This window comes from Natrix helvetica (genome assembly GCF_964273705.1).
Source record: "Natrix helvetica genome assembly, chromosome: 1".
NCBI lineage: Eukaryota > Metazoa > Chordata > Lepidosauria > Squamata > Natricidae > Natrix > Natrix helvetica.
Genome location: NC_138548.1, coordinates 62,071,005 through 62,086,553, shown reverse-complemented (window position 1 = coordinate 62,086,553; position 15,549 = coordinate 62,071,005). Strand labels below are relative to the sequence as shown.

The following is a 15,549-nucleotide window of genomic DNA, read 5'->3' as shown; positions in this document are numbered from 1 at the left end:
AGGTTATCAGTTATCAGTAAGAAGAAGTGCTTCTTTTTTTTTTGGGGGGGGGGGGTTAAGATTTATCAATTGGAAGAAGTTCAAACAAAATAAATCTTTCAGTGTTTGGTTTCTTTTCAAATCCAAAACCAAGTTTAAAGTTAATATTTAAGTGGGTTTGTCATGTCTCTGCTTTCTCCTTTCTGTCCAAAATTGTTTCAAGTAAATAACTTTTGAGGGGGCTGGTGTTTTAACCCTCCATTTTCCCTTCCTTCCTCCTTCCTTCCTTCCTTCCTTCCTTCCTTCCTTCCTTCCTTCCTTCCTTCCTTCCTTCCTTCTTTTTTGAAAAGTCACGATCTGACCATCAATATTATTTATGTTCTCAAGATTTCTTTGCCTTTTCCAGGTTTGATTTATGGTTGTGGGTTAGATAAATTATCTTATCGGCCTTTCATCTCTTCCAAATCCTCCTGTTCCTTTTGCTTTGACAAGAAGTTCATCATCTTGTCAGCCATATTTATAGGCTGTCGCTGTGACTCCGATTCAAAAGATAAATCTCCAACCTGCGAGGGATCTGTTGCATCCCCCTTGGTCTGATGAGATGCTGTCCTCTTCGCCCCCTCTCCAGGGGGGGGGGTTTCTGGTCCAAACGGACCTCAGAGTTTGTTTGTCAGACAGGGTTAATGTGAGGCTCTTGAGAGCCCAGACACCCCATGTCTGTCCAGCTGAAGAACTTCCTGTCGACACTTTCTTAAGTGGTAATAATAAAATAATTATTTGCATGATGACTAGTTCTCACACTCTAAAATATTCACTTAAACTAGGGATAGAAGGAAGTTAAATCTGAATGTTGTCATAAATGTCCAGGTGATTTGCAACATGTTTTGGAAGGTTTCTTAGTGTGTGATTCCTATTTTTCCAATATCAACCAAATGATAAACCATGCCCCTAAATTTCACCACTAAAATTAAAAGAACCGGGATAACATAAATGGAGTTTGCATAGAAACTATGCCTTTTTTCATTGACAGTTTAACTGCTAAATCTAGGAGTTATCTCAAAATTGAATTCACCTTCATAATACCCACACACATACATCTGCCTCCTGGCAAACTTTGCCAACCTGGAGGGGCATGGATCTAATGAGCAGATGACCAAGCTTACAGTTATAAGGACCTTGTCCACTTCTTTAGGCACAAGTTTAAACCTTTCCTAGATATCAGAGCAAGATTGTTTGCCATCTGTCAGTGTCCCAAGTAGACTAGGCAGGAATCACAATAAGATGAGCTAATTCTACTTTATTATAAGGCTATATTAATAGATTAATAGAATCTTGCAAATCTGAAAGTACAAATTTCTTATCTCTTTTTACTTATGATTAATTATGGAAGATCATTTCTAAATTTGTTTTTCTGCCTGTTACTCAATTGTAGGCTCCTCCCTCTTTTATCTGAGTGTTCCTTTAGTGGTATCTCTTTGTTACCAGGGCATGATCTAACCATGATAGAGGAATAACAGAGAGCTTCCCCAGATCACATTGTCATTGGTCTCAAAGAAAACTTGATCAAGTATGACCACTGTCCCGTGATGGGTTCTGGATGACCTGGGATAGACCCATAATTGTCATAGTGGCTACAAACTCCTGATCTACCTCAGACCCCTTCCCAGAAGATAGACTGAACTTTTCCAGAACCATAAGCCTGGGAAAGTCAATGTATAACTATAGTGCCAACACTTTCTGCAACAGTTTTACCCCAAAAGGAAGTTGTCTAATACAGTTAGATCAAGAAATGGGTTCTTCAGCAAGGTATACACCACCATTTCCTTCAAGGCAGGGGGTATTACCCTCTCCTTCAAAGAGTTATTAATCTTCTCCCAAGTCTAAGCAAATGTCTCCCATCAGCCACAGTGAGCCAAGCAGGACATGAATCAAGGTCAGAGATCCTGACCCAGATTTTTTTTCTCCTGTTTCTTCTATCTCTAGAAGTTCAAAGGAACCCTATTGTCTAGGACATCTGGAACGATTCAGCACAAGTAGCAACTTCCTTGTGAACAATCTGGCAGCCAAGGGGATCAGTCTAGCAAACCATTATGTTGCTGGGAGGAGACAACGGTGCCTAAAGCTGGACTGAAACAAAATTGCACATTTGTCATGTCATAACCAGTTTGGTGCCTTCTATCATTCCTTTCTTGGGTGGGAATTTGTTTCCCGTACAGGAAGGTTTCAATGCCTCTACTGACCTAGTTCCAAATGGAGTAGCTGACCTATCATTAAGTAAAGGTGGACGTGTAGCAATCAAAATCCCACTTTCTCATCCAGTCCACACATCTGCAAACCAACTTGAAAGTGCAAAATTCCTCAGCCCATCAATCCTCATCTGTGAGCCCTGTGTATTCAAATATCAGTTCTTTCATATTTCCCACATTTTCTAAATGTTTGTAGCCAATTTTCCAAACTAACTGTCAGAATCTTTCATTTGCCATCAGCTTCAAATTGAGCCCAATGGAATTCTGTTTTACTGTAGTTCCTCTGAAACTTATTTCTTGGTATCTCCACACAGTTGCTATTCTTCTGAGAACTTCTAGTTTTCTCCATTTTTCTGGCCATTTATCCTTTAATAGGAGCCAAGAAACAGATGATTCATGGCCCTGGCAAACTCAGCTTCCCATATGACAGATCAAACAACCAAGAAGACTTCTTTACTGTCCATCCCAGAAGATACTTTTCTTGTTTGTTCAGATCATCCTGTCTTCTCCTTTGCCCATTATTCTTTCTTTGCCCTCCTTCTCACTGCCACTTGCTATCTCTTCTGTTGCACCCTATTCCTTCCAAAACCTGATTAGATAGTGTTCCATCCTAGACACTGACATTCCTGTAGTCTGTAAATACCAGTAGTAGCAACACATACATACTTTATAACTAAAAAAACCCCCAAAACTCCAATAGCACAATAGAAAAATGTCTGTGCAGCACGCTCAACAACAGATTACTGCTCTATTCTTTGGGGAAAAGAAAATATAAGAGAATGCATAGTAACTGAATTTCAACAATTAAATAAAAACATTTTTAGTTTTTTGAGTGGTTAATTTTTTAGGTAAGGAAATTTTGCAACCTTCAGAAAGCTACATTGTGCCAGCCTGTTTTCTAACAGGGGGGGGAGGGGTATTAGGAATTAGGCTTTATCTCTGCAGATGGAAGTACTGTCATGCCCTGAAAACACAACAAGATTGTGCCAGGTTTGTACTTGGTTTGAAAACTACCTGGGGATTCCAGGGTAATTTGATGTAATGATTAAAACACAGTCTAGAAACCAGGAGATGGAAAGTTCAATTCCTGCCTTAGGCATGAAACTAGTTAGGTGATCTTGGGTCAGTCACTTTCTTTTAGCCTTAGGAAGAAGTTATGGGCTAACCACTTCTAAAAAAAAAACTTGCCAAGAAATTTGCAGGGACTTGTCCAGGAGTCAAGACTGATTTGAAGGCATAAAACAGGTTAACCAAAAAGTTGGAAAACATTTTATGAAAAGGAAGTAGCAATTATTTTTACCTTTATAAAAAACTTTCCAGTATAATGGAATGTAAAATAAGATAAAGAGAGGGATTTTTCTCCCTATAATGGAATTAAGAGTTCTTTGTTACATTAATATTTGACAAGCTCACAGCTTTGGGCCTGAAAATATTGGAAGAAAATTATTTGGCATAATCTGGAGAAACTAATTTAGAAAAGTAATATTTATTCAAAAAAATATAAGGGGAACAATTCAAATTCCTAATTTTTTATATGGCAGGAAGGATTTGGAGGTTAGTTAAACATAACCCAAAATTCTATAGTTTAAATTACCCTTCTGCTACAGCAAATTCATATCTGAGAAGAATTAAATGCTTGTGGGGGGAAAACATTTTTTTGGTTAAATGTAACCTAAATATCATGATTCTGGGATTGTGAACTGTTCACTACAGTGCAATTTTGCACCCAGACAGCTGAAGTGAAACCTAGTGAACATACTAGAACTGATTTCTAAACAACTGTACACTATTTACTTGCAACAAACATGTCACTGCACATTGCACAAAAGCTTGTTAGAACATTTGAAGGGAAGAAGTGGGTTAGAGTTAAAAAAAATGACTCATAGGTAGGAGAAACAGATGCACAAAGTAATCAATACCCAAAACCAAGCTTGCTACTCCATAGTAGGCATCTAAATGTTTTGTTCAAGTGCCAACATTTCAATGATGTCTGCTAAAGGAAGAACTATCCTTTCATGATTGAAATAACCATTCTGGTAAATGCGCCAACTGTGACATTGTCAGACAAAGGCTTGAGATACAAAGGAGATCAAGGTACACAAAATCATAGAGAAAGCACACTCGAAAAGTTCTTAATAGGGTTCCTTTCAGATCATGTCATTTAGATACAGAGCCCTGCACATTTTTAGATCAACCCTACACTCATGGTAGTGATTTGTGTTATCATGCTGAGTCCCATTATAATAGGGAAGAATAATAATCTATTTCAGTTCTCAATAAACACTTTATATAAAGTAGTATGTATTATTATTCAAGCCAGTTACTACCCATTCAATACATATCCCTGATGAAATTGGTGCCAATCTCTTTTTACTGGAAAAAATGCTAATTTTAATTTCATTGTTAAGCAAAATGGGGTAAAATAATCATCTTTTAAACACATTTTTTTTAGAAACAAGTTTTATTGGTTTTTTTTAAAATTTACAAGGGAAAAGGTAGTGGAAAAGGTATACAAATTTTGACAGTTGCAAAGTGTGGTAGGCGCCCCCTCCCTCCATACTCATAGTATACATCTAAGTAAAAATCATTAATACATAGTAGTATATAGTCAGCATATTAATTCCATTGGTACTTTCGGTCAGTTTGTGTCAAAAAGATTTTCTTATTCATTTTTGTGATCTGAGCTTTCTTGGTATTGCCCCATCTCCCCCCGCCGACAGAGCTCCGGCCCCTCCCGTGTCCTGTATGTCTGTTATAGGATCTTCTGTTTTTTCTAGGTGTGTTTTGTTTTTTTCCATAAAGGCCTGTGCCTCTATGGGTGTATTGATTCTAATTCTTGTCTCCTCCTAGAATATTAACATACCTTCAGGCATCAGCCATCTGAACCACACCCCCTTCTGGTATAATTTATTCGCTAGTTGCGAATAGTTTTTTTCTTTTCCCCCTCACTTTCTTGGGGATCTGCTTCAGAATGGTTATTTCCCTATCTTGGTATGTCAAGGCTTGCCCCCTTTGTGCACTCAGAATTTCATCTCTTGTGCTTTTTCTAAGAAATTTAATGTGTACTTCCCTGGGTACGTTGTGTGTTCTAGCATAGGCTGAGTTCACTCTATACACCAGATCTATCTCCCACCCCATCTGTTGTTTTTCTTTATGAATGTATTCAGCCAAAATACTTGTCATGATGTCCCTTATGTTTTCATCATCTGCTTCCATCACATTTTGGAATCTAAGGTAAAAGGACATTCTCTCAAACTCTATTTTCATCTGTTGGGTATCAAGTTCTTTGTTTCCCTTCTGCACCCCCTCCACCCCCTCCCTCATCTCAGCCGCCTCACCCTCCAAAAGGTCCAGTCTCTGTGAGTTCGTATTAATTTGGGCCTGATTCTCTTTAATTTCTTCTTTCATCTCCTTTAGTTGTTTCTTGATTTCCTCTTGTCCCTGTAAAATTTGCTGAAACATTTGTTGGAAGTCCATCTCTGTACTTTTAGGTTGCATCAGGGCTGTTATCGTTGATTGTGTAGCAGGGCTGGAAGTTGCTGATGTAGGGGCAGAGGTAGCAAAGCCAGGCTTTCCAGGAGGTGGTCTTTTAGGAGGCATTGTTTATAAAATAAAGAGTTCAGTCAATGTAGAGAATGGACAGTCAGAGCGGCAGAGCAGCCAGAAGAGTCCAGGAGGCAGAAGGTCCAGGCAGAAGAGAGTTTCTCTGATCACCCTGGCAGTAGAGCAAAGTTTTTCACTCCAGGGAGTTCAAAGAGTAGCAATCTACAAGAGATTTATCTGAGTAGCACGGAGACAAAGACCAGAAGCCTGAGTTTTTAAAGGTGGAGTCAGGTTTCACAGTTCATGAAGACAACGAAGTGTGCCATCTTGCCCTGCCAGCTTTGGGTTTAGAGGCATAACAAAGTTTTCAAAGTTCAAAGTTCCCAAAGTTCTCAGATCATCAATATATTCTGAGGTTAAGTTCAAAGAAAATCACTTTAAGAAAGGGTGTGGCATCATTGGTTGGCTCTCCCCCCTCCTCCTTCCCCTGGGACTGAGAGCAGAATTGTTCCAAGCCGCCTGTCCGAGGGGGGGGGGAAATCCCCCTCCCTCCAGCCGTGCCTCTCAAGTCAGCCGAAAGAAAAAATTTTAAACTGCTGGCAAATTCTTCAAATCAGTAAAGGGAATGGAGGGGAGTCTGCGCCTCACCACACCGCAGCTGCGTCCTTCTGCTTGCTCATTCTCCGCACAGCCTCTCAGCGAAGACGCCCACGCGTCCTCCAATCTGCTCCCCGGTGCCTTGGGCGAGGCGGGGGACCTCCCGCCGTCCGCCACCGATCCAGGGATCCCCTGCGGTGCCGCCCCTCTGGCAGGACGCCTTTGTGGGGCGTCCTGTGCCCCCCAAGGAGTGGGGAAGCCCACCGGGGAGCCGGAGTGAGCAACAAATTGCCCGTCGCCGTCAGCCACCGGAACCGGAAGTCTTAAACACATATTTTTAAGGAGAATGCGTGCTGCACCTAAATAAATCAATAAAAATAAAAAAGCCAGTTGGTTGCTCTAGCGTTTACTTAGATCAAGGTGAGCAAAGTCTAGGAGAATGAAGAGGAAGTTACAGTCACTTGGTTGTCAAGAGCAGATGAAATACTTGCTGTTGGAATGAAGTTGTGGAATGCTGCTTAGCAGGGTGTGGTTAGCTCACATCATGGTGATATGATGAAGAAATCTCTTAGGATTTCCTTCATATCAACTTCCAACTACCACACTCCACATGATTTTTAAACTGTAAAATGGAATGCACTGTGTGTCCCATTAAATCCTAAAGCTTTATCATGTTTTGGAGACCTATCCAATGATCCTCCTGGTTTCTCCATCCACCAGGAAATGGTAGCATTTATTAGATTTCTGACAGCTGAATTAGCAGTATTGAAATACCTGAATTATTTCTGTATAATTAGCTTTTAATGGCAAACAGCATTCTCTGCCCACACAATGCATTAAATAGACACATTCACTAGTTTTAAATAGAGATACAAAACTCCCCTTTCTAAGCCAATTGTGCAGTTTTCATAATAAAACTCAAGACTTAATTTGAAAGTCAAGAATGTTTGCGTCTTAGTGAAATGCATATATAATTACATACATAATTAAGACAATGTTTTCAATATGGACCTCATCTCATTTATATTTGTCATCAAATTGCTTTGTTCCAATCTCAAGAGAGAGAGCTCTGGAAGCTGCTGTTCAAGAAAAGATAGAGGCCAAATATCTCCATTAAATAATTTTGAGTACTTATTTCAAATTATAATTTCTCAGGATTGTTGGAGAAAAGCCATAATTAATTCAGAATAAAGTTCCTTTATGTTTGCAACATAGAGATTATTGTAGAAGACAATAATCAGCTAATGTAACAACACACATCATCTCCCTCGATAAAATATGCTTACGGTTGATTTATATTGACAATAAATATTTAAAAGAACCAAAGATGATTATTTCTTAAATAAGTTATGCAAATCTTTGAGACTGAATATTATGCATACTGAATATATCAGTTTAAAAGAAAAAAATGAAAATGAAAGCACATTAGTTTTCTGAACACTAACATGGCCAGCTCACTACTATTATTATAAAAGTAATATAAACTTGGGTAATTTCAACATTTAAAATGTTATTTTATAGTGAGACCTTTGCATTAGATTTCATAAAATGAATTCAAGTATTTCTCAGTCCCAGATCTGCAGTAGTAACTGATATTACAAACATCTGCTTTTACTATTTCAAATTTCTAAGTCTCTTTTCATTCATGTACTCTTGCAAATTCCAAATATAAATCACGGTGTCATAAATTTGGCATAGCTATTGAAATATTTGATTAGAAAGTGAAATTAAGGTGTCCAAACATGAAATAAATGCACTGATAAAATATGATATTTTGTAATTTAGTTCATATTATTTGCTTGAAAGAGTAATATAAAACCTTAACGATATATGAATACAGATCATGTTCAAATTGGACAGAGTGCATATAATTTTGGATGAAATGGTTCTAAATGGTTGCATTGCAGAAACCAACAAAACCAGAATTCTTGCACCTCTTTTGGTTCTTGATAAAATGGCAGAAACCTAGAAGAAACAAGCCAGAAAATAATATTGTACATATTTGAAAATAGTTTTTGAGTTTTTTGCTAAATTGTGAATAATTGTTTTTCAGGCTAAAAGATTACTTAAGCGAATGTTTAGCACTCATCATCTTCTTGTAAAATTACATTTTTTGCTACAATGCCAAATGTTTTTGAAATTTGTAATATGCTTAAGGAATTAATCTTTATATATAAATATGGATGTGTGTGTCTTTATTTATTGATTATTTATCTTGCCACAATTAAAAGCAGCTTCTTTGTGACTTGCAACATTAAAAAAACCAATAAAAATTGAAAATATCAATCTCAATAAAACAACAACAACAACAAAACATATTTTACAAATAGCATCTGGCATCCGCCTATAAATTACCTCAAAGGAAATCTGTGTTTAAGAGCTTCTGAAATGAAATGAAGTGACTGAAGTTGGGGGCCAGACATACTTCCTGCAGGAGGCCACTCTTCAGACTGGCCTGAAGTCGGACCTCCCCAAAATGGGGGACGATCATCCACTTCTCAAAGAGGTTGGGCAAATTCAATGGAGAGAGAAGATCCTGAAGGTAGCCCAGCTCCAAGCCACAAAGAGCTTTCTAATTTAAAACAGGACTTGGCATTGCCAGCAAATAGGTGTAATACGAGTCTACCAGCAAGCACCGAGGCTACTGCATTTTGCACCATCTGGCGCTTCCAGTGATCTTTAAAACCAGCCCCATGTAGAACACTTTGTAGTAGTAGTCTATGTCCATGATGATGAGGTCATGGACTACCAGTCACATCTGTTGCCCTCAGACAAGTCATAATTGGTGCACTAACAGGAGCTGCACGAAGTCCACTCTGGCCATAGTTTTTATGTAATGATCCAGAACCTTGAAGACAGGAAGACACCCAAGTTGAGGAACTGCTCCTCCAGGGGCAGAAACAATACACCAAGGACAGAGGAACCTTGATGTACACACAATAGGTCTGTTTTAGTAGCATTCAATTCAAGCCTTCTGTTCCAACTAAATCCTGTTTCCAGGCTTTGAGACAAGCTATTGACAGCAGCTCTAGTGGGGCTTGAGGTTGTGACAAACAGTTTCCAGGTGAGGTCTCCCAAAGGCTCCATATAGCTATTAACTAATGGAGGAAAGACCTGACTCCCTTCAGCATTCTGCAAGAGAACAGCCAATCCTCCTCCCCAATCACCACTGATTGTAACTGGCTTCTAAGAATGAAACCATTGTAAAACTGTGCCCCCATTCTTCAACCCCAGCATGTAGTCCATCAGGAAAGCCACTGAGAGGTTAAAAAAGACTAGGATGTATATTACCCTTATCCAGGCTTCAACGTGGCTTGCTGACCAAAGTTATCAGTGTTGTTGCTGTTTGAAACCCAGGGCTGAATCCTGATGATGGAATATACTTTCTCTAGCAGGTGTTCCAGAACTACTATTTCCATAATGTTTGTCAAAAAGGCAAGTATATGTGATAGTTGTCCAAAACCTCAGAATCCATAAAAGTGGCACCTTTGGAGGAATGGAACTACTTAATAAAGGATGCAAAGTAATTAGCTGATAAAGGGGAACTACTTGACTCTCCTAATGTTTGGCTGAGCATTCTTTTTTCTGTCAATTAAATAAATATAATTTAGTCATAAACACTGGAAAAGACATGTTTCTTTTTTCACAATTGTAAGCTGAGTTAATAAATCAAGTTATATCCATCTTTTCTATTCTGTATCCTCATATTACTGACCTCGGAAGGATGGAAGGCTGTCAACTTTGAGCCCCATCAGGATCGAACTCCAGGCTGTGGGCAGAGTTAGCCTGCAATACTGCATTCTAACCACTGTGCCACAGGGCTCCTGTTCTTAGTTTATAATCTTTATAATCTTGGTAAGATCACATTTGGATTATTGTAACCAGTTTTGGTCACCACGATATAAAAAAGATATTGAGACTCTAGAAAGAGTGCATAGAACAACAACAAAGATGATTAGGGAACTGGAGGCTAAAACATATACGGTTTCCTGCCTAAGCAGGGGGTTGTACTGGAAGGTTCCTTCCAACTTTATTATGCAGTTATTCCATTAAGTTTTGAATGCATTGGGGAACTAGTAAAATACTAACCAAAGACTTTTGTACGCTGCAAACATTTTAATGATTATTGTTGAGCATACACAATGAAAATCCTCTTTTTAAACTTCAAACTGCAACAAGTTAAATAAATGTTTTTAATATACAAAGAAAATACAACATAAAGTAAAACTTGTTTTAAATGTGCCTTGCACCAGTAACCAGTGTCTTTTAAAAGCTTTATTGTTGAGTTACACGCGCACACACACACACACGAACACACATTTGAGGATTTGGATCTTTATAGCGGGGTATTTAGAAATCAAAATATATTCCCAATTGAAATAATAATAAACGGTTGTGCATGATTATATGCAAATACCCTACCCCAACACTAGAATACTCCAACAGTGCAGGCACCATTAAAGAAAGGAAAGAAAGCTTGAGATGCCCATTGACTAAGTTAAGGAAGCAGGTTTCTGACCATTTAGCTTCAAGCCAGGAAAAACAAGGATCAATGATGGAACTGTAGTGTACAGGGTATTAAACGGTAGACTTTACACAAATGCACTGTTATAAATCTTGACTCAGTAAACACTGGAAATCTGCAGATCTGCTCTTTGGAACAGTCAAACATTTGCTTCAGCTTCTGGTTGCACAAGCCCTTGGAAGCATCACACACTGTTCTTGCCTTTTTCTTGCTGGCTGTGTAATTCATTGGGATTTGTTTTGACATTAGCAGCTAACAAAATTATTCCATGTGTTTTCAAAGCCTCATGGATAGGGGAAAAAGGCAAGTCTTGTTTGAGTACAGCATGGAGATTGTATTTTCTGCACAACAACACAGGAGGCTTCACTAGGTATGAATGCAAAACCAGTTTGAGATATCCCATTTCAGAACATCAGTTCAGTTGAGATGAAAGCCTTTCTCCATGGTAGCAGCTAGGAGGCGTTCTCGCATAATCTCTTCAGAGGAATACTCGGGCAATTTAAGATAATGCACACAGGTATTCACAGAAGGGTAACTTGCATCTGTAGCATCAACCTGTGAATAAATATCCATAATGTAACTTAAAAAGAGAACAGAGACTATATCATGCACTTCCATTTCAGTTTAAACATTTATCAACTTGGTAAGCATCAGTTCCTTAGTCAGCATTTCAGAAATTTAGGAATTATAGCCCCACATTTGGAAGGCATCCAATTGAAGAAGCTTCGTTTAGATTCCACTAGTTTTAGTTGTTGTTTTTGTTGTTGTTATTATTATTATTTCCCATGCATAATGGCCAAATCACTATGAAAAAGTATCTGGCAGAAGCCAAACAGAAGCAGATTTCTGAATGAGTTAACTCAAAGACAACTTCTTACAAAAATACAACTAGACGCAGAACACACAGACAAGTTGTAAGATGTTCCTACCTTGCGTACAACAGTGAGACGAGGATGTAGGTTAGCCAATCCTCCTGGGGGAAGTGTTGAACAACCAGTTGTGAATTGGAGGAATGCTTTTCTTTCGTCTGAAGACATGCCACATAAAACTCTTACAAATCTCAGGAACCCAGGGCTAAAATAAGAACGCATCGTCAAAGCAAATAGATAAATACTAAATTTAAAAACCAATGATACAGATCCATTAAAAAGAAGGATCAAGGACCCTAAAAACCACAGCTGAGTTCTGTAAGTAACTTGGCCTCATGCCAATTTTAAAGATGACAAGCAGCACCTTAAATTATATCCATAACTTACTGAAAACCAATGTAGTTCACATAACTAGTGTTACAAAGGTGTTGTAACATATTGTAAAGGATGCTTCCAAATTATATTATTGAAATTGTCTCTCCTTTTTATTTAATAATATATTAAACTTGTATGTCACCTGACTTCCAAGGACTCTGAGTGGGTCTCAACAATCAAAGTAATTACAACAAAATCAACAAAAGACAACAAGTGTTATACACATATCACTTTCTTGTGTTAAAAGCATAATGTCATATGACCACATCACTTAGTAACAGCAATCCCAGTTTCTTTTGTTAAGTAAGGAACACAGGTCATTAAGGAATCTCCTCACAACTGCCTTCCAGCTTCAATTAAGTCAACAGGGAAGCTGGCAAGGAATTACAAATCCCATACAGTTTGCAAACAGGCGGGTGTGTGGATAAGCAGCTGGACATGATGTGGTGCCAAAGCTGCTGGGTCCAGGGAACTGGGAGGACGTGTGGGAGTGGGTGCCAAGCAAGGGCAGGCAGGCCAGAGTGGCTACTGCTGCTGGAGATGGATACACAGATGGAAGCCACAAGCAGGCAGATGAATGTGCTCTGGAGTATGAAACTCTATAGTAGGTGCGGAAGGTGCTGTGGCCATGCAGGAGAAAAAGGCGCAGGAGTAATTTGTAGGACTGACTGGTGACCTTTGCTGGCTTCCCCATTGATTTTTTTTGTGAGGAACCTCAAGGCAAGTTGCAAAGGGTGATCATGTGATCCCCCAGAACACTGCCAGCAAGTGTGAGCTGGTTGCCAAAGGCCCAGATCACGGTCATGTGATTGCAGGGTTGCTGACAGCTAACAGCCTGACCTCAAGGATGGGTTGTAAGTACCACTCATTCAGCACCATCATAACTTCAAATGGTTGTAGAATGAGTGGTTGCTAACCAAGTACTTGAACATGCCCATCATTGATTGCACCGCTGTATGCTAGACCAGTTGAAGCTTCTGATTGATCTTTAAGGCCAGCACCATGTAGAGCATATTGTAGTAGTAAAGTCACAAGGAGTCTAGAACATGAACAGTTGTCTGATTGAGGTAAAGGTGCAAGTGATGTATCAGGTGCAAAGGTCTTGCTGGCAACAATTGACACCTGGTTTTCAAGCAGGAGCTGAAAGTCCAGAGAGGCTGCCAAATTTTGCACCAACCTTGAAGGGAGAAATGCTATCCCTCCACGATCAAAGATGGAATATCCTAGATCTGAGTGGTCCAAATAAACACACTTTATATTGAAAGAAAGGAGTTGGACATGTTTCCTCCCCATCTGGATGCATGTTGGGCTGAGAATGAATGACTGACTCAAAGCCACATTGCTAATTTTTATCCCTATGGGAGGATTAGAAGTCAAGGCCTCCTTGTTTATGTCCAACATCTTAACTACCACATCCAACTGTCTCTCTGATCTACAATAATTTTCAGAATATCAGAGTATTAATACTCAGTCCAACATAGAAAACTAAATATATGCAAGCCTGCTTTGGTTAACCACTGGGAAGATAGTATTGTGTTTAGAATTGACGGGTTCTATTTACTTGTTCTTACAAACTATTAGATTTCAACAACATTGGAAGATTTCCAAAAAAAACTACAACATTGGCAACATCTACTGAAAGCAAACAGACCTATAAAAATATGATATTTACTGCTTTCACATAGTGTCACAAGCCACTGAGAGATCAAGCACCACAAGGATAGAAGCATTTCTATCAAAGGAGATGCCTATACAGCTTCCTAAAGCAGACAGATGGGCATGAAATAAACCATGAGTAATAAGGGCTCAAACTGCAGAGCTTTCCATCTATTTGGGGGGGAACCAACAAGCTGAAATGCATTCAAAGTAATACTGCAAACAAACAAACAAACAAATCTCTACACAATTCACCTCATCAAATTTCATCTGTATAGGTAAGACATGATCAAATGTCAACAACTTGCAGTAAAATATTGCAAGGCAACTTGCAGCAGCCCACAGGGAGACCTCTCAAAAGGGAAATTAATGAAGCCTCTTTCATTGTAACGATGGAGTATAATATGAATGCTGTGCCACCTTTATTGTCATAACATAAATTCAAATGTGAGCTCTTAAGCGTTCAAATCAAATTCTGATCTTCCTTCACCGGCACTCCAGGCATCTTTTCTGTCACTTGATTTCCTAGATAAATTAAGGAGCCCCCTAGAATCAACAAATAGGGGGAAGGATCAGGGAAATCCTGTCAAATGATTTGGCTGTCCATTAGCTTGATACAACTGTCTACCACAATGCTAGGAAAATTCCAAAGCACATACCAGAATTCATCTGGATCCATGATACTTGAGGCAAACCACCTTAATCAGTCTTCCCAGCATGCAGAGGTTCTTTACAATCAGAGCACCAACCCCAAAGGACTCTGAGCAAGCCTATGGCTGACATGAATTTTTTCCCACTAGGACATAGAGAATGGAATCTCCCAGCATCAACATCAAGCAGGATTCCAAACCAGACTGACAATAAGATCAGATTACTCTGGAAGAAACTCACTTGCATTGCGAGTTGAGTGGAATCTGAACAGGATTCTTAACGGGTCCCTATACCGTATACTAACATTGTACTATCTCGGAAACAAGAGCCCTGACACCACCATTTTTTCCTGGAGTGTTATTATCACTCCCACTGTCCTGCCATGTTTCCACTAGCAGTGAAAGACCTGAAACTCGGGAGGTCAGATTTCTGATCAATTTAGAAAGCAAGAGACAGCTGAGCTGAAGCACCACTGGTAACACTTTCTTTGATATCTACAATGCAGAAGGGGGTTATTTGGATTGTCAAATCCAAAGATATCCAACAAGGGGAGGTCAACTTCTGTGAGCAGTTTCACATCTATCTCTCTTTATCACTAATATTTTGTCAGAATCTGCCTTTCTATAAACCTAAGACCATTGTTCCCCTATCTTGCAGTCTGGAATGAGAAAGGAGTTCATATCCTTCCAAGTATTTAAAAGGGTGCTACTATAGCTCACTTATCTTTTTTCAAAGCTAAATATACCTACTTTCCTCAGTCTTTCCTAAGAGTCAGTTTCCAGCCTCTGAATAATCCTTGGTACTGTTCCTTGCACCTGTTACAGTTTGTCTGAATCTCTCTTATGGTTTGGTATCTAGAACTCGACACAGTATTTAAGATTTGATCAAGGCCAATAAACCGTTTTGGGTGTTGTTTAACCAGCATTAATTTGTTAACAAAGCTCTTAATTTACTACAGATCATATATCTACAGATCATAATCCTGTAACATTATGGATTATAGGATTTACATTTCTTTTACTGCTATATTCCCCATTTTAGGGTACACGTTTTGTTTCTTCCTACCTAAAAATATTTGTAGTGTGTCAGTACTATTTTCAACTCATTT

The 15,549-nt window shown here is 38.9% G+C and overlaps 2 protein-coding genes across 9 annotated transcripts in view; one reads left to right on the top strand and one right to left on the bottom strand.

Moving 5' to 3' along the window:
- Positions 1-8,381, top strand: part of AP4S1 (adaptor related protein complex 4 subunit sigma 1) — a 36,147-nt gene extending 27,766 nt beyond the window's left edge. For 2 of the 4 annotated variants that reach the window (XM_081936882.1, XM_081936881.1), the window contains one exon: positions 8,273-8,381. In XM_081936882.1, the coding sequence (XP_081793008.1) occupies positions 8,273-8,371 (99 nt within the window). In that variant the 3' untranslated portion in view covers positions 8,372-8,381. Of the gene's footprint in view, positions 1-1,962; positions 5,127-8,205 lie in introns of those variants that run through there. The other 2 variants (XM_081936880.1, XM_081936883.1) reach the window with 2 other exon arrangements.
- A 2,246-nt stretch (positions 8,382-10,627) lies between these two features.
- The window catches only part of HECTD1 (HECT domain E3 ubiquitin protein ligase 1), a 76,865-nt gene continuing 71,943 nt past the window's right edge, over positions 10,628-15,549 (bottom strand). For all 5 annotated transcript variants that reach the window (XM_081936865.1, XM_081936868.1, XM_081936869.1 and 2 more), the window contains 2 exons: positions 11,820-11,964; positions 10,628-11,445 (listed from right to left, as the gene is read on the bottom strand). In XM_081936865.1, the coding sequence (XP_081792991.1) occupies positions 11,308-11,445; positions 11,820-11,964 (283 nt within the window). In that variant the 3' untranslated portion in view covers positions 10,628-11,307. The remainder of the gene's footprint in view (positions 11,446-11,819; positions 11,965-15,549) is intronic.